At 40.9% G+C, this 23,694-nt stretch overlaps 1 protein-coding gene across 2 annotated transcripts in view; it reads right to left on the bottom strand.

The window, feature by feature from the left end:
* Positions 1-814: 814 nt before the first annotated feature.
* TCP11L2 (t-complex 11 like 2) overlaps positions 815-23,694 on the bottom strand; it is a 37,199-nt gene continuing 14,319 nt past the window's right edge. Inside the window, exons 7-10 of one of the 2 annotated variants that reach the window (XM_017895338.1) lie at positions 11,943-12,130; positions 11,562-11,743; positions 6,840-7,012; positions 815-1,565 (exon numbers count right to left, since the gene is read on the bottom strand). In XM_017895338.1, coding sequence (XP_017750827.1) covers positions 1,321-1,565; positions 6,840-7,012; positions 11,562-11,743; positions 11,943-12,130 — 788 coding nt within the window. In that variant the 3' untranslated portion in view covers positions 815-1,320. Of the gene's footprint in view, positions 1,566-6,839; positions 7,013-11,561; positions 11,744-11,942; positions 12,131-17,969; positions 18,502-23,694 lie in introns of those variants that run through there. The other variant, XM_017895339.1, reaches the window with a different exon arrangement.

Below are 23,694 nucleotides of genomic sequence, written 5' to 3'. Positions count from 1 at the left end.
AAAAAAAAAAAAGAAAAATTAAAGAAATACCAGAAATTAGCCAAGCCTTGGGTGGCACGGCGCCTGTAGTCCCAGGTCACTCGGGGAGGCTTACAGGCAGCGAGAATTGGCCTTGAACCCAGGCGGCAGGAGTTTTTGCAGACTGAGCTGGGATCAAGCCACCAATCACGGACCACTTTGCACGCTTCCAGACTCTGACTACGGTGACAAGTGAGACTCTGTGATCAAAAAGAAAAAAAGAAAAAAAAAAAAAGCAGATGACTAATGATCCTTAGAAGAGCATTGCGTTGCATCTTGATCAAAACACAGAAAAGCTTTCATCAGCACAAAAGACATCTGCTAGTTAAGTTATATGGGTAAGAAATCCAAAGTTTAACTATTTCTTTTTCAGATATGAACTTCATGGAGAACGGGTATCATTGACTGCCTTTCTTCTTCTTACAAGTAAACCAAATGAGCCCTGCCTCACATAGAAATATTAAATTCTTATATAAACCTTATCAATGGCCTGAGAAATGCAAGGACATTCACTAAGAGATTTGTGCAAAAATTGTTTTTCTTGGAGAGCAGGATAAATTGTAAGAAAAAACAAACTTCTAGAATACTTTGAGAAGGGAGTTGCTTCTATTTTCACTAAACAAACAAGGGAGGTTTTATCTAAAGTTTGTATGTAGCATAAAAATGTACTTAATACATTCAAATTCTAAATAAATACTGATCATTGGTATTATAAAGTGTGATTTGGTACATTTGTGTAATTTGAGGACTTACTTTGTAAGTTTCTGTTAACACATTAATAAAATGTAATTGTACATTTCAAATACAATTATGTTTACTTCACATCATTTATTCAGAACATCAGTTCCCTCAGTTATTCTCACAACCTTCAACCCTTTAAGAAGTTGTACCAAAATTAAAAATCATTAGGTTTGATAATGACAAGTGAGAAAAACAGCTCCTTATGGGTTGAATGTCATAAGCCAAATATAAATGGTTAAGAAAACATTTACAAGTATTATATAGGTAATATAGTTCATTACAAATTGTTTTCTGTTCATTACAAATTGTTTTCTGTTCATTACAAATGTCTGTTTTAAACTTGAAGATGATGCACAAATAGGGTCTATGTGATGTTTGTGTCTTCTGAGGGTCTATGTGATGTGTGTGTCTTCTGTAATGCTAATATTACCCATTACACAGATTTGGGCTAATACTGCACCACAGTACTGAGAATGTGCTGGATCTCTAATGCCATCAATGGAAGTGGACTGGACACCAAAGTGCTGGATTTCCAATCTCTCATCCAATGTCAGTTCTTCTTTAGTTAGTAGGAGGTGAACCATCTACCTTCCCCATGGCTTCCTCATTGAAGAGCAGCTTTCGAAGTATATTTGCATAAAATGGTCCATACACTTGTTTGTTGAGATTCACAATGTTTGCATATTGACAGCCTAGGGATTCTAGCTCCTGCTGAATGACAGCTAGGCCTCCTGGCATAGGAGGCATGCATTTTTGAGGGCTTGGAAGACAAAGTAGGCTTTTCATGTAAAGCTTAATTCGTTTATCTGAAAGGGAAAAAAAAGATACCTTTATCTGTCCATTATTAAAGTACATACTTTTAAAAAACAAGAACAAGTAATTGTAGTAGGTTGACTGCAATAATGTTCCCAATTCTTTACCCCTCCCTGTACCCATCCCCTTTCCAAGGTAGCTTTGCAGCTCCTCCTATCAAAGGCTGGAGGGTTTTCCCCATCCTTTTTATCTGGTTGGCTCCGTGACTTACTTTGGCCAATACAGAATGCGGTGGAAATGCCAGAGTACCAGTTTCATGCCTTGGCCTCAAGAGGACACTCTTGTTCATGTCCACTCTCTACCTACTACTGCCATGAGAATAAGCCTGGGCTTGCTGGAGGATGAGAGATCAAGGAGAGGGAAATCCAGCTGTTCCATCGGAGGCCATCCTAGACCGGTGCATAGCCGACCAGCATTCAAACACCTGAGAAAGTCCAGCCAGGATCAGCAAAGCTTCCATCCTGAGCCACAGCTGACCCACAAATACATTAGTGAATTGAGCAAGACCAAAAGAGTCACCCGGTCGCCTCACAGACTGGTGAGTAATAATAAATGCTTATTTTTTTTAAGCTCAGGAGTTTTGTGGTATTTTGTTTTGCAGCAATAGCTGACTGATAAAAAATGCAGAGCCCTATTTGGGGGGAATCTTTTACAAAAGTTAATCCTAAATGTTCATGATTGTAATTACATACACTAAAGCTGAGTTTGTAAACTGGCATTAACAGTCTAGCTCATGCAGTGTCTTTTTTAAAAACAGAAGCCATTTAAAATCAGAAGATTTTACATAGAAATCCATATTTCTGCTTTCTCTTGAAAATCTAGAGATCTGGCAAACTTGGGGCCCAAATTACCACACGGCAAGGGGACCACACATCTAGGTTTCCCCAGGACAGTCAAAATTTACACCTGTTGTCCCGGCATAATTTTAAAAAGAGACTCTCAAAAGTATCCTGGTTGAACAATAAATTACATGGTGCCAGGCGTAGTGGCTCACACCTGTAATCCCAGCACTTTGGGAGGCCAAAGTGGGAGGATCTATTGAGCCCAGGAGTTCGAGACCAGCCTGGGCAATATAGTGAAACTTCGTCTCTACAAAAAAAAATTAAAAATTAGCCAGGCATGGTGGTGCATGTCTGTAGTCCCAGCTACTTAGGAGGCTGAGTTGAGAGGACTGTCTGAGCTCACGAGGCTGCAGTGAACTGTGATCATGCCACTGCACTCCAGCCTGGGCAACAGAGGGAGACTCTATCTCAAACATAATTAATTAATACTAAATAAGTTACAGGGCACTTCACACATGGCCAAGAATCAGGAGACACTGAGGAAGGGCCACCCCAACCAGCACACCATTGTGCCACCTTCCCCGCCCTTCCTGCATCACTGCCTCGATGTACCTGAGTTTGACACGACTACACAAAAGCGCAGAAATGCATGTGGAAATCAGGCTGCAATAGCATGGGACAACTATTAGTAATACTGGACAGAAAAGACCTGCTATAGCTCAGGCTGCTCCAAGGGCTTTCTCTGGCTTTGGGAACAGAAACCTCACCAATAAGAAGGTTTACTAAGAAAAATATGCCACATTGAATATGGACAACTATGATACTACTGAAATTCCTATGACCCAAGAATGCTCACAAAGATCATATATTCCAGCTAGGTGTGACCTAGAACTTAGTTTCAAATGTCCATGTCTTAGAATTCTTTCCTTTTACTAGAATGCCATGTCATGCCACGCCATGCCATCCCATCTCTGCCCAGAATCAAAGGCATCCTTCAATGTCGTGCCAAAAGTTACCTCCTTTCTGTGACTTTCCTTAGCATCTGTTATCAGACTATCATGACATATGATTGCCAGTTGAGAAGGTGTCTCTCTCCCTTCTTGGACAGTGGACTCTTTGAGCGTGAGGGTTATATCTTTTTTATCTTTATATTCTTGGTCTGGCATGTGACAGACACATTGTAAATGCTGACTGAACTTAAGTGAGAATGGACTGAAAAGGGTCTATAAAGATAAATAACAAACTGAAAACCATGGCAGCCAGAGGAAAATGGGGACTGAAGAAGGCAAACAAAGGTGACTTAAGCCTTATCTGTAACTTTGTTCTTTTTTTTATATAGACAGGGTCTCCATCTGTTGCCCAGGATAGTCTCAAACTCCTGGCCTCAAGTCATCCTCCTGCTTCGGCCTCCCAAAGTGCTGGGATGACAGGCATGAGCCACTGTGCCTGGCCTTTGTCTGTAATTTTTCTACAAGGAGAAATTATTCTGTATCACCTGTACAACTGAAATTACTTGTTAAAAATGTAGATGGCAGGCAGGGTGCAGTGGCTCATGCCTATAATCCCAGCACTTTGGGAGGCCATGGTGGGCAGATCATGAGGTCAAGAGTTTGAGACCAGCCTGGCCAATATGGTGAAACCCCATCTCTACTAAAAATTCAAAAAATAGCTGGGCGTGGTGGCGTGCACCTGTAGTCCCAGCTACTCAGGAGGCTGGGGCAGAAGAATAGCTTGAACCCAGAAGGCAGAGGTTGCAGTGAGCCAAGATCACGCCACTGCACTCCAGCCTGGGCGACAGAGCAAGACTCCATCTCAGAAAAAGAAATAAATGTAGGCATGCAAATAATTTACACAGCAGGTAATCCATAATTTTTACTTAGTATGTATTTGAAAGAAAATCCCTTTCTAATATCTTCAAAAGGTTAAGAATTGTAATGGGAATTGGGATTGTAATCCCTTCAGTAAATAAATAGCACATCAATGAGAACAAAAGAAAGCACACTATGGGTACCCTGAGCAGAGGAAAACCATGGCCAACACTGATGAAGCCCTTCTCATGTTCCAGGAATCTCTCTGTTTAATTTATTCTAACTCCTCTGCAGGCATACATTTAGAGTTAACTGTATACTACTTTCCCTTTAGACTAGTTGCCTGACCCTCAGAGTCCCAGGTCTATATCATCACAGATATGATCCAAACACTTTCCCTTAAGAAGGTTTAAAGAATGAAACCCTTTCAAAATCGTTCTTATGTCAGCAAGTGGTTCTGTCTCTCCTGCCTCATTTGCAGATGAGTCCATTTTTAGGCAAAGGCTGAAGTGACAGGAGTGTTTGTCCAGTTAGGAGCAGCCACACGGAGTCCCTGCCAAAGGTGTGTCCTTGGCTTCCAGGGTCGAAGGAGAGACGCCCAAGTGAGTCACTTAAGTTGCTAGGGCAACAGTACTTTGAATGAGATTTAAAATGCTTTCAATTTGCAAAAGGACAGGCAAGTTGGACTGGGGAAAGCTGGGTGGACAAAAGTTGCTTTACCAGATTTTAAGAGGCATCTCCTGGCCCTCAGCTTCCCTCTTCCTTCTGATACTGCAAGCATTTCCCTTATCCAAAGAAAAGGCACAGAGTACACTCGGACACTCTGGCCACTCTGCCAGCAAGCAGCAGGGCTCCAGCTCTGACTGAAGTGCCAGTGAGGAACATGAGCTCTGGAGTCAGACAGGCTGGGGAAGGATCCCTACTCCGCCCCCAGCTTGTTATGGGACTTTGAGTGAAAGTTCCTTAACCTCTCCAAGTCTCCTATGCATTCACCCATTTCACAAACATTTATTAAATATATGTGTGGGTGCAGCATTGCACAAGAATATAGCAGTGAACAAACCTGCACACCGTCCTCATGAGGACTGCACACTACTGGGGATTTGGCAGTTTGCTGCAGAGACTGCTGGACAGTGTCTCAATCCCCACTCTATCCCTCTTCCTCCTAGAACACCATCTCTCAGGTTTTACCTGTTCAGCTGGGACGGCATGCTCTGAGGACAGACATGTCAGCACGTGAAGGTATATAGATAAGGGCTTGGTCACAGGTGATCATGGTCATGCTCTGTTTGTTATTGTTATCAACTGTCCCCTCTCAGGAGCAGCCTCCCCAGCAGCCCACAGTGTTGTATACACCGACACTGTTCCTTTCTGGGGGCAAAGTTGAAGCTTTGAACCACTGAAGTAGCCTGTGTGGCCTGGATCCCCAGCATTCCGTGTCCCCAGGGATAAGGATGAACAACACTATTTGAAAGTCTCAAATTAATAGTATCTTAGGGCAGTCAATGTTGTACTTTGAAAATTTGCAGATTAATCCTAGCAGGTTAGTACATTCGAATTCTACACTCTTCTACTTTTGGTTTTCATCCTTGAACCTCTGTAGTAAACAACTGCTTTGTACCACACAGCAGCTTCTCCCCTTCTTTATGGCCACAATACTCTGATTTTGTTTCGGTGTAACCATCTCCTCCCTACTCTCATCAGGTGTTACAGAGAAAACTGACTCCTCCTTGGCTCCAGGAGGTTAATACGTGTCTCAGGCTTAACTTTCTTCCCCTCAGGCCACCATGACCAATTCAAGAATGGGACATGAACTATAGTCAGGCTAACTGGAGCCACTGAGACTCAAAGATGGATTCACTGTTTGAGCTAACAGGGAGGCAGATTCCTTGTTTTTCACTTGACTTAAATATGGAAGGTTGTAGGCTGGAGCTAAAACCATCTTGCTGTCATGAGAAAAGTCTGCCTGTGAAGGCAGCCGGCCCAGGAGAAGGTAGTGTTGAGAGCTGGAGGCAGGAAAACTAGTGCCAGTGACAGCTGGAACTCTCATTAGGCTGTACCAGAAGCCAGCCCTACCCCTGGTCTTTTCAGTTAGACGAGAAAATACATGCTCATTTTGTTTAAGCTAGTTTAGAAGTTTAGATTCTTGTCACAGGTAACAGAAAAGTCCTAACTGATACATTATCCATTTTCCCAACTCACCAACACAGCTTGACTTTGAGACAGTCAATTTCCTGGCCGACCATTACAAAAAGCCTGCACACTATGTCTCCTGGATTCACGCGTTTTCAGTCTGTCTCTTTAAGCCTGACCAAGTTCCTTCAGAGCTGCTCACAGCAGAACTGATATCTACTATCTGTGAACATACTGCCAGCTGGTTTGAATTACTGCACTGATCTAGGATTTTAACATTACTCCAGCACTCTGTTATTCTCGTCATAAAATCTATTGGCTAAATAGATAATAGGCCCTGAAACATCCCCCCACTCCACGAAACACAGAAGCAGCAATGAGTCCCAGGCCCTTGAAAACATTATTATTTCTTGACATTTTCAATACTTATCCTCTGAAAGTGGGTAATGTGTTTAAGACAAAAATTTGACTGACTTAATAATTAGTCAAAATCAGCAAGTTAAAGCAAATTGGAATTGAAGCAGAAATCAATAAAAGGACTCACCAATCAAGGACCAGATAGGATTGTCCTCCTCTTCAATGCTTGAAAATTGACCTATAAGATTAGCTTGAATCTCAGCACTGAAAGTGGGTAAACCTCTCTCCATCAGGGTCTTGTTAACCTCGGCACAAGTCTGAACACCAATAGAATTCAGGACTTCCTTCAAGTTAAAGGTCCTGTGAAACATAAAATGAAATTCCACCAGAGAAAGTTTTTGTTCATCAAGTTATTATTTTGAATATACAGACGTGTTTTAGATGTCTACCAATCTTCTCTTATACAGACAATAATAACCTATATTAGAATGAACTTATAAAATAGTAACTCCTCCCAACCACCAACCTTCTTATGTAGCAGATTTTTAAATGCTTAAAATCATTAAATTGTGTAGCAGTGTTTAAGTAGAAAAGCATAAGCAGAAAATATGGTCCCCAAAATGCACCTGCAACTCCATTTATATTATAGGACTATCAGAAAGGGACAGAAAACACCAATTTGCTTCTTAAAATAAACTTGTTGGTCTGAGTGGATTCATTCACATATTTTTTAAAATGCACTTGATAAATGAAGTAGACCGAATTCATTTACCTATGCCTAAGCAGTAAATCTGTAACACCAATCAAAAACAATAAATAAAGATATTCAGTGGTCAAATACCTAAAACTCTTGGCTGATCATGACCAAAGATAATAAGCTCCTTCCCATTATTCAAGTAACTGATAAATAATCTCCAATATACAGAGTCCAGAAATTTGTAAAGGTAATTAAAGAGTGAGTTATTTAGTAGGTAAGGAAAAATAGGTAATTAGAAAAGGCATTTGTTGGGTCCGCACTATTAGGGAAAGATGACTGAAAATTCTTTCTCACGATCCAGAAAGGGTCCTTAAGATAACTCTGCAAAATGGCAATTAAAGGATGAGAGAAGGGCTCAATGATAGGACGCAGTATAATGGAATGAGTTGGAACATAAACTATGGTGTCCTGTGGAGCTGGGTTCAAATCCTGGCTCTACCACTGAACTTCTATGTGTCTAATATTTAGCTCTCAGCAGATTATCAGGCACATGGAAGAAGGAAAAGAGAAAAATAGGTTATCGTGTTGATCATCATTAACAGCAATAAGAAATGAGTTCTTGGTGTTCTGCCTTGACTGGAATTTGTTATAAGCCCACACTGGACCTGATGTTGGAATTCTGTAACCCAAGGATAGACTGATTGTAATAAAATTATTACCTTCTGACTTTGTATCCACTACAATGTACTGCCCTAGTTTTTTCTTGCTTTTAATCAGTGAGTTCTTAGGCTAAAGGGAAACTGGCTGGCCATATGCAGAAAATTGATACTGGACCCCATCCTTTCACCAGATACAAAAATCAAATCAAGATGGATTAAAGACTTAACTATAAGACCTTTAAAAACCCTAAAGGAAGACCCAGGAAATACCATTATGGACATAGGCCTTGGCAAACATTTCATGATGAATTATTCAAAAACAAATGCAACCAAAACAAAAATAAACAAGTAGGACCTAATTAAACTAAAGAGCTTATGCACAGCAAGAAAAACTATCAAGAGAGTAAACAACCTACAGAATGGGAGAAAATATTTGCAAACTATGCATTTAACAAAGGTCTAATATCTAGAATCTAAAAGGAACTTACAACCAGTAAAAAACAACCTCATTAAAAAATGGGCAAAGGACATGAACAGATACTTCTCAAAAGAAGACTCACATGTAGCCAACAAGCATCTGAAGAAATGCTCAACATCACTAATCATTAGAGAAATGCAAATCAAAACCACAGTGAGATACCATCTCGTACCAGTCTGAATGGCTGTTTTTCCTTCTTTTTTGAGATGGAGTCTCACTCCATTGCCCAGGCTGGAGTGCAGTGGCGCCATCTCGGCTCACTGCAACCTCCGCCTTCCAGGTTCAAGTGAGTCTCCTGCCTCAGCTTCCTGAGTAGCTGGAACTACAGGCATGCACCACCATGCTTGGCTAATTATTTTTTGTAGAGACAGGGTTTTGCCATCTTCGGCAGGCTAGTCTTGAACTCCTGATCTCAAGTGATCCGCCTGCCTCGGCCTCCTAGAATGCTGGGATAACAGTGAGCCAATGTGCCCAGCCTGAATGGCTATTATTAAAAAGTCAGAAAATAACAGATTCTGGCAAGGTTGTAGAGAAAAGAGAGCACTTATACACTTCTGGTGGGAATGTAAATTAGTTCAGCCACTGTGGAAAGCAGTTTGGAGATTTCTAAAAGAACTTAAAACAGAACTACCATTCAATTCAGCAATCCCATTACTGGGTTTATTCCTAAAGGAATAGAAATCACTCTATCAAAAAGACACATGTACTCATATGTTCACTGCAGCACTATTCACAACAGCAAAGACATGGAATCAACCTAGATGCCCATCAGTGGTGGACCGGATAAAGAAAACATGGTATATACACCATGGAATACTATACAGCTGTAAAAAGAATAAGATTACATTCTTTGCAGCAACATGGGTAAAACTGGAAACCATCATCCTAAGTGAATTATCAGAAACAAAACCAAATACCACATCTCGCTTATAAGTGGGAGCTAAATACTGAGTAAACATGGACACAAAGGGTAACAACAGATACCGGGTCCTATACCTAAAAGATGGAGGTCTGGAGGAGGTTGAGGGTTGAAAAACTATGCTCACTACCTGGGTGATGAAATCACTGGTACACCAAACCCCAGTGACCCTCAACTTACCCATGTAAAAACCTGTACATGTGTCCCTAAACCTAAAAGTTGAAAAAGGGAAAAAAATTAAAAATCAACCAATCAATAAATCCTCTTTCAGCTCTTCAAAAAAAGTTGTCTCAGCATAAGCCATGCCTTCTACTCACAATGAAGAGGGAAAACTATTTCTAGTTTTCAAGATGCATCATCAAACCAAATATAAACGACATGTTGGTCTACTATTTAGTACTCTCCCTTTTTTTACACTATGAATGCTATTGCCCCGTCCATAATGAGGATAATTGAGAATTGATTGTATTCATTTCCTAACACCAGGGAAAAAATTAAATAATAAAACAACCAGATACAATTATAAAGAGGATGATTTAATGGCTAGTTATTAATAGCTAGCATTCATTGAGTACGTATTATGTGCCACACACCTGTACATGAATCATCTTAAGTTCTCACGACTCCAAGGTAGATATTAATACAATTATTATTCCCTTCTTACAAGTGAGGAAGTCAGGCTCATAGTAATTTGAGAACTTATTCAAGTGTTCATAATAAGTCAATAGCAGAGCTGGGATTTAAACCCTGGTATGTCTGACCCGAAAGCCTGTCTTCTTAGTAACCACCTTCTGTATACTTTATATTAACATTTCAGCAGCACCGGGTGTTCTCTAAAGGCTTAATAAATCATAGTTTCTGGAAAGTAATGATTACCCATGCAGGGAAATGGTAAGATAAGACCAACTGCAAAATCAGAGGTTTCCTTTCATTATAGGTCTTGGGTCCTAGAATATTAATGAGCATCAGAATCAGGAGAAAGGTCAGATCAGGGCTCAGTCCTTGGTCTGCCCTTTTCTAGCTGTGCAGCCCAAGGCAAATTCTACTCTATCTCTAAGCTTCAGTTCAAAATGAGAAGTTGGATTCTGTAACTACTTGTTCTCCTTTTGGCTCTTAATAGTCTAGGATTTCATCAAGTAATTTACATGCTCTCTGAATACTAGGTGGGAGGATGAGAAGACAGGTGCATCTCCCTTCAATTACAGGAATAAAGAGGACATGCCTCTGAAGACACCTGAAAGGGAACCAGCAGGAGAAGCTGACCCATAAGAGACTCATAGAACCATCTGGCCATTCACCAAGACTAAGAATTTTCTGACTTGGATAGGAATTCCTACTGGATGATGTAAATGCAAAATCTAAATGGGATTCCAGCATTCATGAAGGTGTAATACTGGAGATAAATTTAGCAAAAATCAAAATCTTCACTGGACTTGTATCACATCTCTGAAGGGCAGAATTGTCAGCACTTCTGAAGACTGCGTAGCAAGGTGGATTTGTGAAGTCAGTAAACAATTCATTGCAGAAAAATGATGAAGTCAGAACAAGCAATAGCACAATTCTAGGGAGGCTGAGGTGGGTGGATCATGAGGTCAAGAGATCAAGCCCATCCTGGCCAACATGGTGAAACCCTGTCTCTACTAAAAATACAAAAATTCGCCAGGCATGGTGGTGCATGTCTGTAGTCCCAGCTACTCGGGAGGCTGAGGCAGGAGAATCGCTCAAACCCAGGACACGGAGGTTGCAGTGAGCTCAGGTTGCGCCACTGTACTCCAGCCTGGTGACAAAGCGAGACTCTTTTTTTTTTTCAAAAACAATTTGCACAATTCTAAACACTGAGCTTGGCAGATTTCTGTGTTTCGTTTGTTTTTCTTCCAAAGCACTGTCAAAGAAAAGCTGTTGTACAAATTCATTTTAAGTGGAAATACTACACTCACCCTGGCACTTGTCATGGAAAACACCTCTCCCTTCCTATGAGAGGACATCTAAGCCTTCAGAGATATTAAAGGAAATTCTAGAAAAAGAAAGTGTAAGATAAGCTTCTCTAAAGCACAGTCCTGAATCTCATATCCAGATGTCCAAGGTCATTCTTGTTCTCTGAGACGCATGCAGAGCCTTAATACAAAAGGGAGCAGATGCAAAAATTTGGAACTTACTCTTTGTTCATGCCTTCAAGTAGAACAGCTGAAATCCTTTTTAACCTGTTTGCAAGCTCAGGCAGGCCTCCTGTAATAGCACCCACCATGTTGTTGGTAATTAGGGACAGACAGGCAATAATTTTCAATTGATTCAGCTTTTCTGTCAGTTCCTGAAGACGTGCTCCATCTGTTGTAAGTGTCTAACATATTTATTTAAAATATAAAATAAAAGGGTAGCTCAATAGCATGGAAATACAAAATAGGCAATGTCATTTCCAAATTCCCATTTTATCTGATTTTGTAAAATCATTAAACCACACGAAACACAGACCAGATGATTCAGTTAGAACTTAAGAATTAAAATACTGGGAAATGTAGGGGAAGAACAAAATCACTCACCTCTGGTAATTCTTTTTTCTGATAATCCCACTGTAACAGTTTCAAGTAACTATTATTTAGCACCAAAGTAGGGCTCAGGCTTGGCTTGGAGGTATTTTCGGCCCCAGGAGTTAAAGCACTCTCAGAAAGAGAAAATAATTCTTCATTTACAGATTCTTTTATCCATTCTGTAGTCTGATCAAGAGCACCTAAGAGTGAAGAGGCCACATATTTGTTCTACAGCTGATTGATCCCTTCACTGGTGTATTCCACTTCACAGATGCTGTGTTGGATGCTGGGCATAAATGAAAAGACACAGCCATGCCCTTCAAGGAGTTTATAACCCAGATGGAAAGACAGGTCTATAAACTAACAACTATAACACAGTACAATGAATGCTGGTAATTGTGGGAGAAGAGGCTGTCCAGGAAATAATCTAAGAGGAAGAGCTCTGTAAGTGCTCTGGAAAAGACAGCATATGGCACATTCTAGATGCCACATTCTGGATGCCACAAACAAATCTGTATTGCTGGTCCATAAAGAATTAGGGGTAAGAGGGTTGTAGCAGATGGCATTGGATGGGTGGTTAGAAGCCAGCCTTGAGTTTGTGCAGAGAAGGTATTTAGAGTAAAGTCATTAATTTTCACACATTTTTGGTAAAAGGTGAAAGATTTATATAATCTGAAAACAGAGTATAATTATTACACATTTTTGGGTCTTAGACCGCCTTTAATATCTAATTAGAGATACGCCTTTCCCAAGGTGAACGTGCACACTCACGTGCACATGTCCACAAACAACTGTCATTCTCTCTTACCAGATTCATAGTCCCCAGTTTACAAACACCAGCGACGGGAATGGGGAGTTTTGGATAATATTATTTTCTTTCTTTTTTTTTTTCAGACAGGGTCTCGCTCTGTCACTCAGGCTGGAGTGCAGTGGCATGATCTCAGCTCACTGCAACCTCCACCTCCCAGGTTCAAGCGATTCTCCTGCCTCAGCCTCCTGAGTAGCTGGAACTATAGGAGTGCGCTACCACACCCAGATAATTTTTGTATTTTTAGTACAGATGGAGTTTCACCATGCTGGCCAGGATGGTCTTGATCTCCTGACCTCATGATCCACCCACCTCGACCTCCCAAAGTGTTGGGATTACAGGCGTGAGCCACTGCACCCAGATGATTATTATTATTATTTTCAACATGGAACCCATATGATCAGATATGTATGTTAGAAAAATTGCTTGGAAAGAAAGACTGAATTAGTGGAGGGAGAGTAAATTGTTGCAGAGGTTCAGACAAGAGAGTGAATGGATAAGGCAGTGGAAGTGAGGGGTAAGGAGGGGAAAATTGACAAATATTTAGGGGGAGCACCCATAGGTCTTGGTGACCACTTACATGTAGAGAGTAGGAAAGAAGTATTCTAGGATGACTCCCAGATTTGTACCTTGGACATCTGAATGAATGCCTGTGCTATCTACCAAGATACAGAATATAGGCCAAAGAGGTTCTGAAATAAATCCTTCCCATAACCTTTCTAAGGCCACCACCAATCTCCTGGTTGTCAAATCCAATAAACATGTCCTTCCTATTTTTTTTAAACACCTCTGTAATACAGACATCTCTTAGTACAGCCCTCCAGAAACTCTTTTCCTGGCTTTTCTGACACCACTCTTCCTTAGTTTCCCCTAGCTGTGCTTCTGCATTTCATACCTGGGTTGAGAAGACAGGATGAGAAGATAGGTGCATCTCCCTTCAATTACAGGAAAATGTTCCTCTGCCTGTTCCTTAAATGTTGATGCTTCTAAGCACTCTACCCAATCCCCATTGATTTGGTACTCTTCAATCTCACTAGACCATCTTACTCATTTCTGTGGTTTCTATTTCCACCCATACCCCATAAGGCTCCCAAATCTGTATCTCCAGCCCTCACTTCTCTCCTGAGCTTTTGATTTCCTCATTTGTAGAATGAGCAAGTGGGAGGAGAGTCACTAAATATGAAGCTGAGCAGAGATGCCCAGTATAGTACACTGCTACATAGTGTTTCCATCATCCAGATATAACAGGTACTTTATACCTGTTATATGTACCATCTTGAGATTCTTTAATGTCAAGACTATAGACAATAGTAAGACAATTTGGAAGTGAAGAGTTTTTAGTATTTGTTTTCCTTTACTTTTTATAATTATTATTATTTTGTTTTTTCACACATACAAATATGTTTATATTTACAGACATAATAAATTTGTACACTAAAATGTTCAGCTCTTAAGTGTTCAGTTCGGTGAGTTTTGACTACTCTATGTTACTGTGCAACTACCACCTAAAACAAGATATAGACTATATCCATTACCCCCGAAAGTTCTCTCATCTCCCTTTCCAGTCAATGTGCACCTCACTCAACTACTTTTAACTCCTAACTGCATGAATTAGTTTGCCTTCTAGAAATTCATATAAATGGAATCATAAAGTACCTAGCATAGTGTTTCTGACATTTATCCACATTGTCTTATGTATCACAGTTCATTCTTTTTTAGGGCTTTAAAAATAACTTTTAAATTTTGAAATAGCTTAAACTATTTCAAAATAAAAGACTTAAAAAGTTGTGAAAATAGTACAGACAGTTCCTGTATACCCTTCACCCAGCTGCCCCCAAGGACAGCATCTTAAATAACTATGGTATATTGTCAAAATCAGGAAACTGACATGGGTACAATACCATTAACTTATACTGATTTTACCAGTTTTTACATGCATTCTTTATGTGTGTAGTTCTAAGAAATTTTATTACATATGTGGATTCCTGTAACCATCAGGATACTCAACTATTTCATCACCGTAAAATATCTCCTCATGTTACCTCCCAGTAGTCACACTCTCACCTCAACCCTAACTTCTCGTAACCAATGATCACCATAACTATGTCACTTCAAGAATGTTATGTAACTAGAATAATACAATATGTAGCTGTTATGGACTGTTTGTGTCCACCTGCCACCCAAATTCCTATCATGAAGCCCTAACTTCCACTGTGATGACATTTGGAGATGGAGAATTTGGGAGGTAATTAGGGTTAGATGAGGTCATGAGGGTTGATACCCTTAAAAGAGAGACAAAAGAGGATACTCTCTTTCCATTCGCACACACTGAGAAATAGGCATGTCTGTAAGTGCCAGGAAGAAAGCCCTCATCAGGAACCAAATCAGCTGGCACTTTCATTTTGGACTTTCAGCCTTGAGAACTGTGAAAAATAAACTAATATTGTTGAAGCTACCCAGTCTGTGGTACTTTGTTATGGCAGCCTGAGCAGACCAGTAAAATGACCCTTTGAGATTGGCTTTGTTTTCTAAGCATCCATCCAAGTTTATGTATCAATAGTTCATTCCTTTTTATTACTGAGTCGTATTCTATTGTATGGATATACCACAGTCTGTTTATCCATTTACCAGTGGAAAGTCATTTTGGTTCTTTCAGTTTGGGGTTTTACAAATAAGGCTGATATGAATGTTTATGTACAGGTTTCTGTGTGAATGTCAGTTTACAATTCTTGGGGATAAAGACTCAGTATTGCAATTACTAGGTTGTAAGTGTGTTTAATAAGAAATTGCCTAATGATTTCCCAGAGTTTTACCTTTGTTTTTAATATAATGTATTTAATTGTAAATTTATATAATTTAATTTTTAGTAATGGGTATGTTTACTAGCTCACAAAATTCCTTCAAATATAGCAAATAGCTCCCAAGTCTGTACCAACCACTTCCAGCCTACCACTGACAGTGTCCATTTCTAAAATCAATTATCTGTCAAACAGAGCCCAGTATAATTGGGCAGACAAGTCTTTTACATTTATTCCTTGAAACAGATTTGACAAGAATACAAACAAAAGTTGCAGTGCAGAGGCTGATCAGCAACAGTCTGTTCCGCAACAGGATTTAGAAAGCAAGACAGAATGAAGCAGCAGCTTGACTGGGGAGTCAAGTTTGCATTGCAGATGAATGAATCTCAGCTTAGGGCAACCTATGCATTGCAGATGAATGAATCTCAACTTAGTGCAACCTAATATCAAAGCAATCAACATGTGACTAAGAACTTGTGCTAGGCTCCCCCATGCAGAGTAAACGGCCGGTGCAGTAGCTGGGAGCGTGGGACTGAGGCAAGCAGTCTCAACTTCGGTGTATGCCTTGGACAGGTTACCTAATGTCTCCTCAGTTTCCTCTGTCTGTGAACTGGGGATAATAGTATTCCTCCTGAAGCTATGGTAAAGATTCAACAAACTAGCACATACAAAACACTTGGAACCCTTTCTGGCACAAAGGAAATGCCCCTAAGTGTTAGCAATTGTTACATTAGCTCATTTAGCTCTGTAAAAAAACTTTAAGGAGGGGGATTATTGTCTGTAGAGGGCTCCTCAGGTTCTCTGCCTGATACACAACAGCTGCCTTATTAATGAAGTTGCCTCAGACACAGTGATCACCCATGGAATAAGAAGAGTGAGTAGGCTAAGCAGTGGGTTGGTTAAAATGAGCTTTTTTGAGAACTTGACTTTTTCTGTGTGTGTAAATACCAGTTAGTGTGTTAGCATGAGGGAGCAGAATCTAGGCAGGTCCCCTTAAAGAAAAGCCAATGCTTTAAAGGAGATGTTATCTAGAAAACACGCAGACACTGAAAATCTAGTTTATGCAGTATGATCCCTGGTATTTGGCAAGGGTTATTCCAGAAGGCAAGATGGGAGAGGGAGAAGGAAGCAGTGAGGAAGGAAGAAATCACTGAACTTTAGTGTCATACTTAATTTGACCTTAAAGACTATGACCTTAAAGACAATGTCCAGTTCAATTGTCCTTCCACTTTAGACAACTTTATCAAGTTTAGTTCTTCTGGATAAAAAATATGTATCACTGGAAATGAGGTTTTTACTTGAATTCATTTCATTTTTAAGCATATGGCACTTCAATATTACTATAATATAGGTTATCAGGTGCCTAATAGTTATTATTAGCAGAGTTCCCTTGATATTAACAGTTTCTATGACAAACAACTCACACAGAGTTGCTCCAAAAGGTGCCTCTGCAAGGGCTTGCTTCTGCAAGTGGAAACGGCTCCCTCTAGACAATGGAAAGGAGGCAAGAAGAAGAAAGCACCCACCATCAGCCATGACTAGCTGAAATGAGACTGATTCCAAATACAAAACAACTCCCAAGTGCTCAACAGCCACTGGACTTCCTTGCTTATTGAAGCCCAAATTTTCCTGGAGCATGAGATGGTTCCTTGGGTCATCATGAAATGGATTCATTCTGATTCTTTATTTAGGGTGTCTCAACCTTGGCACTATTGACATTTTGAACTGGGTAATTCTCCATTGTTGGGTGCTGTCCTGTTCACTATACAATGTTTAGCAGCATCCCTAAGCTCTACCTACTAGATGCCTTTCCTCAGCCTCCCACCTTGCCCTGTCAGGATGGGACAGCCAAGTGTCTCCAGACATGGCTAAATATTGTGGGGCGGGGGCAGTGGCAAAATCACCCCTAAGAGAACCACGTTGAGAATCACGGACTTAGATGACAAATAGTATTTATTTACTTTTGCTCATAAGTAGTTCTTCTAACTTTGAATAAAATGTCTCTTACATCATGAACTAAATGAAATTTAACATGCCAAGGCTATTCCAGGAGGCTGAAAGTTTGGAGGCAGGAATTCTCCACTGGGCCTGTCTGCCTTAGGGCAAAATTCACCTTATTTTGCTTTAGACCCAGTTCTAAGGTTTCCCACTAGAAACAAATTGCTTTTTATACCACAGTTCTTTTAAAATTATGTATTTGGTAGAATTTATAAGGTGACAATTGCCAAGAAATACAGCCTGAATACAGGTGCAGATTAGAGAGGGAGAGTAAGAGTGAGAGAGAGCGAGAGCGAAAGAAATAGACTGAAATTCTTCCTCGGACCCAGCACTTGAGTAGGGATAATTTATGAGTAGTTCTGTTTGCCACACTAAAGCAACACCACCCTCAGAATTTCGCAACTCTTGTTTCTCCTCAGTCGGCAAATGTTTTTCGTTTGCTAGTTCTGTTTTATAAAGATGGAAAAGACTTGCAGTCTTCCATTTAAGACATCCGACTAAGAAAGCACGAGTGGAAATCATCATGTGAATATAATTACAATGTGGCAGTAATAAGCATTTATACTGCAAGTTTAATCATTTACAGCTGACACATTTAAGAGCCCGTTTAGTTATCTTGAACAAAATCAACAGTGTGGCATAGTGGTTCTCAATCCTGGCTGACTTTAGAATCACCTGGGGAACTTTAAAACAAAAAAATGTTCATGGGCACAGCTCCTGGAGACTTGAATTTATTCTGTCTGAGGCAGGGCTCAGGCCTCTGCGTTTAAACGCCCCAGATGATTCTAATTTGTAGTCCGACTTGAGAACGACTGGTAAAGCAGAAGGAGCATGCGTCTAGAGTGAAACACTGGCTCTTCTCTCAGGGATCTGCAGAGACTTCACTCTCACAGGCTGGCACGGTGACTGTTCTCCGTGGCTCCAAAGCAAGGTCAGCCTCATGAGGCACCTGCAACCTTGGCTTTTCCTGGGGACAGGATTAAGAGTTTTTCCACTCATTCGTTTATTTGACGAAAACTACTGGGTACCTACTTAGGCCCAGGTATTGTACCAAGTACTGGGGATTTAAAGGTAAATAAGCACAGTCCCTGCACTAAAGAAGTTCCTAGTCTGGTAAGAGGGAGAGACAGACACCAGAATAAGCAATGGTATTACAGGTGCTTCTACCCCAATTTTCAGTTGGAAAAATGTAGTTTCCTTATCCACGACATCTCTTTTTTGCCTGGCAACATCTCACTTTCCCTTCTTTTGGTGCTGGTTTTCTCTGAGAAACCATTTCCTCTGGTTCTGTTTTCTTTTGTGAGTCTCAATTCAGAGGCCCTATCTTCCTGACCAGGGGCTGGCCGAGCAGAGTCACGTGCCCAGCAGAGTGGACTCCTTCCCGGGATCTGAGTGGTGAGAGTGTTCAAGGATGGCCCATGTTTACAGCCCACATCAACCATCGTGACAATGGAGACTTGCTATCCCTTGGTTATTCTTATCCAGATTTGTGACATTCTTCTGATTTCTGACATTTTGGCTTTTCCTTTGATTCTGTGAACTTCCTCCATCCTTCCATTCACTTCCCTTTGGCTAAGTCAGCTACAGTTGGTTTCTGTTGCTTGCAATACAACTCAGTTGTATTGCAATATAACACAAAACTGAAAAATTCAAAGAAGGCTGAAAAAGCAGCAGCTTGGTTTAATCTGGACTTGGATTTGGGAGACCTGGTTTCCAGTCCTAGCTCCACTGTTTTTTCTGTTTTTGTTTTTGATTTTTTTTTTTTTTTTTTTTTTTTTTTTTTTTTTGAGACAGAGACTCGCTCTGTTGCCCAGGCTGGAGTGCAGTGGCACAATCTCGGCTCACTCTAGCTTCTGCCTCCCAGGTTCAAGTTATTCTCCTGCCTCAGTCTCTCAGTAGCTGGGATCACAGGCACGCGCCACCACACCTGGCTAATTTTTGTATTTTTAGTAGAGACGGGGTTTCACCATGTTGGCCAGGATAGTCTCGATCACCTGAACTCATGATCTGCCCGCCTTGGCTCTCAAAGTGCTGGGATTACAGGTGTGAGCCACTGCACCCAGCCTCCACTGTTTACTTAGCTGAATGACTGAGTCTAAGGAGGTCATCACTGAGCATGTTTGCTCTTCTTTAAAATGTTCCATAAATATTTTTTGAATGCCTCATGTGACAGATGAAGGGAATCACAATAGAGTTTCATATATTCTGAAAGAGATATTTATGTCCCACAGAATTTTTTTAAAGAGTAATATGAAATAAAGTTCATGAAAACATTTGATCAGACATAAGATATTGTCTAAAAAAAGCCTTTCTTTCTGGGTATCTTAAAATTACTTATGGCCCCACCTAGGGATAGTCTCTTGCTCTTTTACAGATAATTTACATGTTGGATCTAATGTTATCTTGTTGCTACTTACTTAGTACAAATAATCATTCCTAAGGTTTTCCTGCCTATATTTAAAATAGGCAATTACATAAAATCTCCTCTTAGGTAAAATAAAATATTTTCCTGCAGCCAATTCAGAAATCTAGAGTACTTCTCTGTATTAATTTTCTAATAATTCTTATATAATCATGTGTACACAAAAATCCAACACTTTTGTCCTTCTGTATGATACTATGAGACTCTTATTTTGATATTAGGGCACAGGGGCCAACTTTTGGCAGAGTGACTTGGGGACATAATTAACAGCTGACCTACACTCTGCTTCTGGGACTCTTGATTTCTCTTGCTAAGCAATAGTGACCTATATGCAAAGCTGGGTTTGCTCTATTCTTAAATCTCTGAAAATATCCGAGTCAATAGAAAAGTTGCAAATGGATTACAGGTCACTAAGCCTGGGTTTTAAAAAGAGAAGCAAGCCAGGTGCAGTGGCTCATGCCTGTAATCCCAGCAACTTGAGAGGCAGGAAGAAGCCAATAGTTAAGAGAGCAGCCTGAGCAACACAGTGAGACCCCTGTCTCTACAAAAAATGTTTTAAAAATTAGCCAGGTGTGGTGGCACATGCCTATAGTCCTAGCTACTTGGGAAGCTGAGACGGGAGAATCCCTTGAGTCCAAGAATTAGAGGCTAGAGTAAGTTATGATCATGCCACTGCACCCCAGCCTGGGCAATAGAGTGAGACTCTGTCTCTTAAAGACAAACAAACAAACAAACAACAGAAAAAAAAGAGGCAAATAATTTGAGATGAACAAAATCATAATTCACCCTATTAGGGAATTTGCTCAAGATTTCAAGCTATCTTGATTAAAGATAGGCGTGCATTTGCACATGTGTTTACATACACAGGTACACAAATGAAACCAACCACTAAGTCTCAGGAAAATGCTGCTGTGGACAGTTGCCACAGTTCAGGTTTCAGATCCAGGTTCAACATAGCGTTCTACTTCACTTTACTCCCTCCCCTTTGAAGCTAAAACAACACAGTCCTTGGAGTCATAGAGTTTTGGTTGTAGAACAAAACTTAGAAGTTATCTGACTAGATAACTGGTTATCCAGATGACTACATCATCTGCCAGATGATGTGAGAGATCCCTCTGCAATAACCCCCACAGCTGATAACTTCTTTGAAGAGACAGGGTTTCACAGTATCTAAATGCACACGCTTTGAGTCAGAGACACATCTGGGTTACCCAGGCTCTACCCCTTACTAGTAGTCATCTAGGCTAAGTACCTTAACCTCACTTCTCTCAGTTGTAATTAGGGGTTCCAACCTCATAGGGCTAGTGTGATGCTTGAATAGACTACTTAAGTGGTACGGGAAGGACTTAGCATGTAGTAAGTGCTCATACAAAATGTTAGCTAACACTGACTACTGCTAAAATAGGCCCATTCCAAAGTTAAAACAGCTCCAACTATCAGGAAGGTCAAAACCAGCTGTCTGCTTCCTCCCTCTCATGAATCCTAGTCTGCCCTACAGAATTTCACCAGTCTCTGAGTCGCTGTCAACAGGGAGGGTGGGTGGGGCCATGGCCCACCTGAGTCTCCTTGTTACCAAGCAGAACATGCCCAGCTTCCTCGACGGTTCCTCATGTGGCCTTCATGATCAATGTGTTCTCCCCTGGACATGCTCCTGCCTGCCAGGGCCCCTTTAAATGTAGCGCCTGTTTTGTCTTTTTTATATAAGGCCATTGTGTTGATTATTTGGGCAGAAACCACCTAACTCAGCCTTAAATAGTGATTAATTAAACCCCAGAGGCTCGTGTCAAAAGTTTGCCAATGAGCAGTTAGCCAGCCTCTTGCCAGCTGTGTAACCTCTGGCATCTCAGTTTCCTTGCCTGTAAGATAAAGGGAATAACAGTACCTGCTTCACTGGGTAACTAGTAATTGTGAAGACTTGATGAGCTAAGATTTCTTCTACTCCTATTTCTTCCTTGATCCCCCCTCCAGTCTAGTATTTTTGTTTGTTTGTTTGTCTGTTTTTTGAGATGGAGTCTCACTCAGCTGCCCAGACTGGAGTGCAGTGACGTGATCTTGGCTCACTGCAACCGCCATCTCCCAGGTTCAATCAATTCTCCCGTCTCAGCCTCCTGAGTAGCTGGGATTACAGGCACCCGCCATCATGCCCAGCTAATTTTTATATTTTAGTAGAGAAGGGGTTTCACCATGTTGGCCAGGCTGGTCTTGAACTCCGGACCTCAGGTGATCCGCCCACCTCGGCTCCCAAAGTGCTAGGATTACAGGCATGAGCCACCGTGCCCTGCCCAGTCTGGTTTTAATGCACACAAATCCACTGAAACCACTCTCATCAAGGTTACCGACCATCATCATACAGTCAAATCCAATGGTCAAGTTGGCCTGTGTCTTTCTTGACCACTTAGCAACGCTTGTCATATCCAATCATGCCTTCCTTCTCCAAATACCTTCTTCACGTATCTCTTACAGGACACCCCCCTCTCCTGACTGTCACACTACCTCTCTGGCTACTTCCTCATAGTCTCCATTGCTAGATCCTCCTCCTCAACTTCAGCTTCTAGCTGCTTGACTGCCCCATGTCAGTTTCTTTCAGAGTCCATACTCACTCCCCCGAGGTAGTCTCACCAAGTGTAATATAATGGATAGGAACATGGACTGTGGAGCCAAGCTGCCTTCCTAGGTGGACCCCTATACTTTCAAGTTGTGTTATACAGGCCAGTGACTTAACCTCAAGGTACCTCAGTTTCCGCACCCATAGAATGGGGGGTAACTTCATACAGTTGTTGCAAGGATTAAATTAGTTCATACAGGTAAAGTACTTAGAATGTGATAAGGATTTTTTAGGTGTTAACTAGTACCCAGTTCCATGGCTTTCTATATCACATATACCGATTATTCCCAAATGTATATACACAGTTTCCATTATTCCTCTGAACTCGTCATTCATATCTAAATGCCTACCTGACATCTCCACATTTCCACATTGATGTCAAATGAAATCTCAAAAGGTCATATCACCAAAACTGAACTCTTGATTCCATGTCATCTCCCAACCTTCTTTCCCCTAGTCTCCCCAGTTTCACTCAAACTGTATCACCATTCACCCAGTTGTACGGGCCAAAAACCTTAGTCATCCTCAACTCTTTTCTCCCTTATCCAACCTTCAGCAAATCTGATTACTCCACCTTCAAAATGTATCCAGAATCTGGTCTCTCCTCACTCCTTCCACCACTACCATCTGGAACAAGCCACCACCATTTCTTGCCTGAGCAACTGCAATGCGATCTAATTGGTACCTCTGTTTCCCTCTTTGTTCCTACATGATTTATTCTGTAGCCAGGAACAAGAATATTCTTCAAAAATGAAAATCAGATGTTGCTCCCCTGATTAAAACTCTCTGATGAGTTTCCACCACAGGTGGAATGAAATCCAAACTCCTCTCATTTACTAACAATGCTCTAAGTGACCTGCCTTTATCTCCTTTTCAGCCTCATCTCTTACCACTCTCCCCTTACCTACTCTACTCCAGTCACAATGTCTGCCCTGTGTTTGTCAAACTCATAAGCAAGTTTCTGCTTCAGGGCCTTTGTACTTGCAGTCCCTCAGGCTAGAACATTCTTTTCCCCATCTTTACATACCCCTTCCTCATTTCTTTGCAAACTTTACTCAAATGTTACTTACAGAGACCTTCCCAGTCCATCACATCTAAAAAACAGCCTGTCCTCACTTCTGACCCATTACTGT

The sequence above is a fragment of the Rhinopithecus bieti genome, unplaced genomic scaffold, assembly GCF_001698545.2.
Source record: "Rhinopithecus bieti isolate Rb0 unplaced genomic scaffold, ASM169854v2 scaffold_24306, whole genome shotgun sequence".
NCBI classification, from domain to species: Eukaryota; Metazoa; Chordata; class Mammalia; order Primates; family Cercopithecidae; genus Rhinopithecus; species Rhinopithecus bieti.
This window is presented reverse-complemented; position numbering and strand designations above follow the sequence as displayed.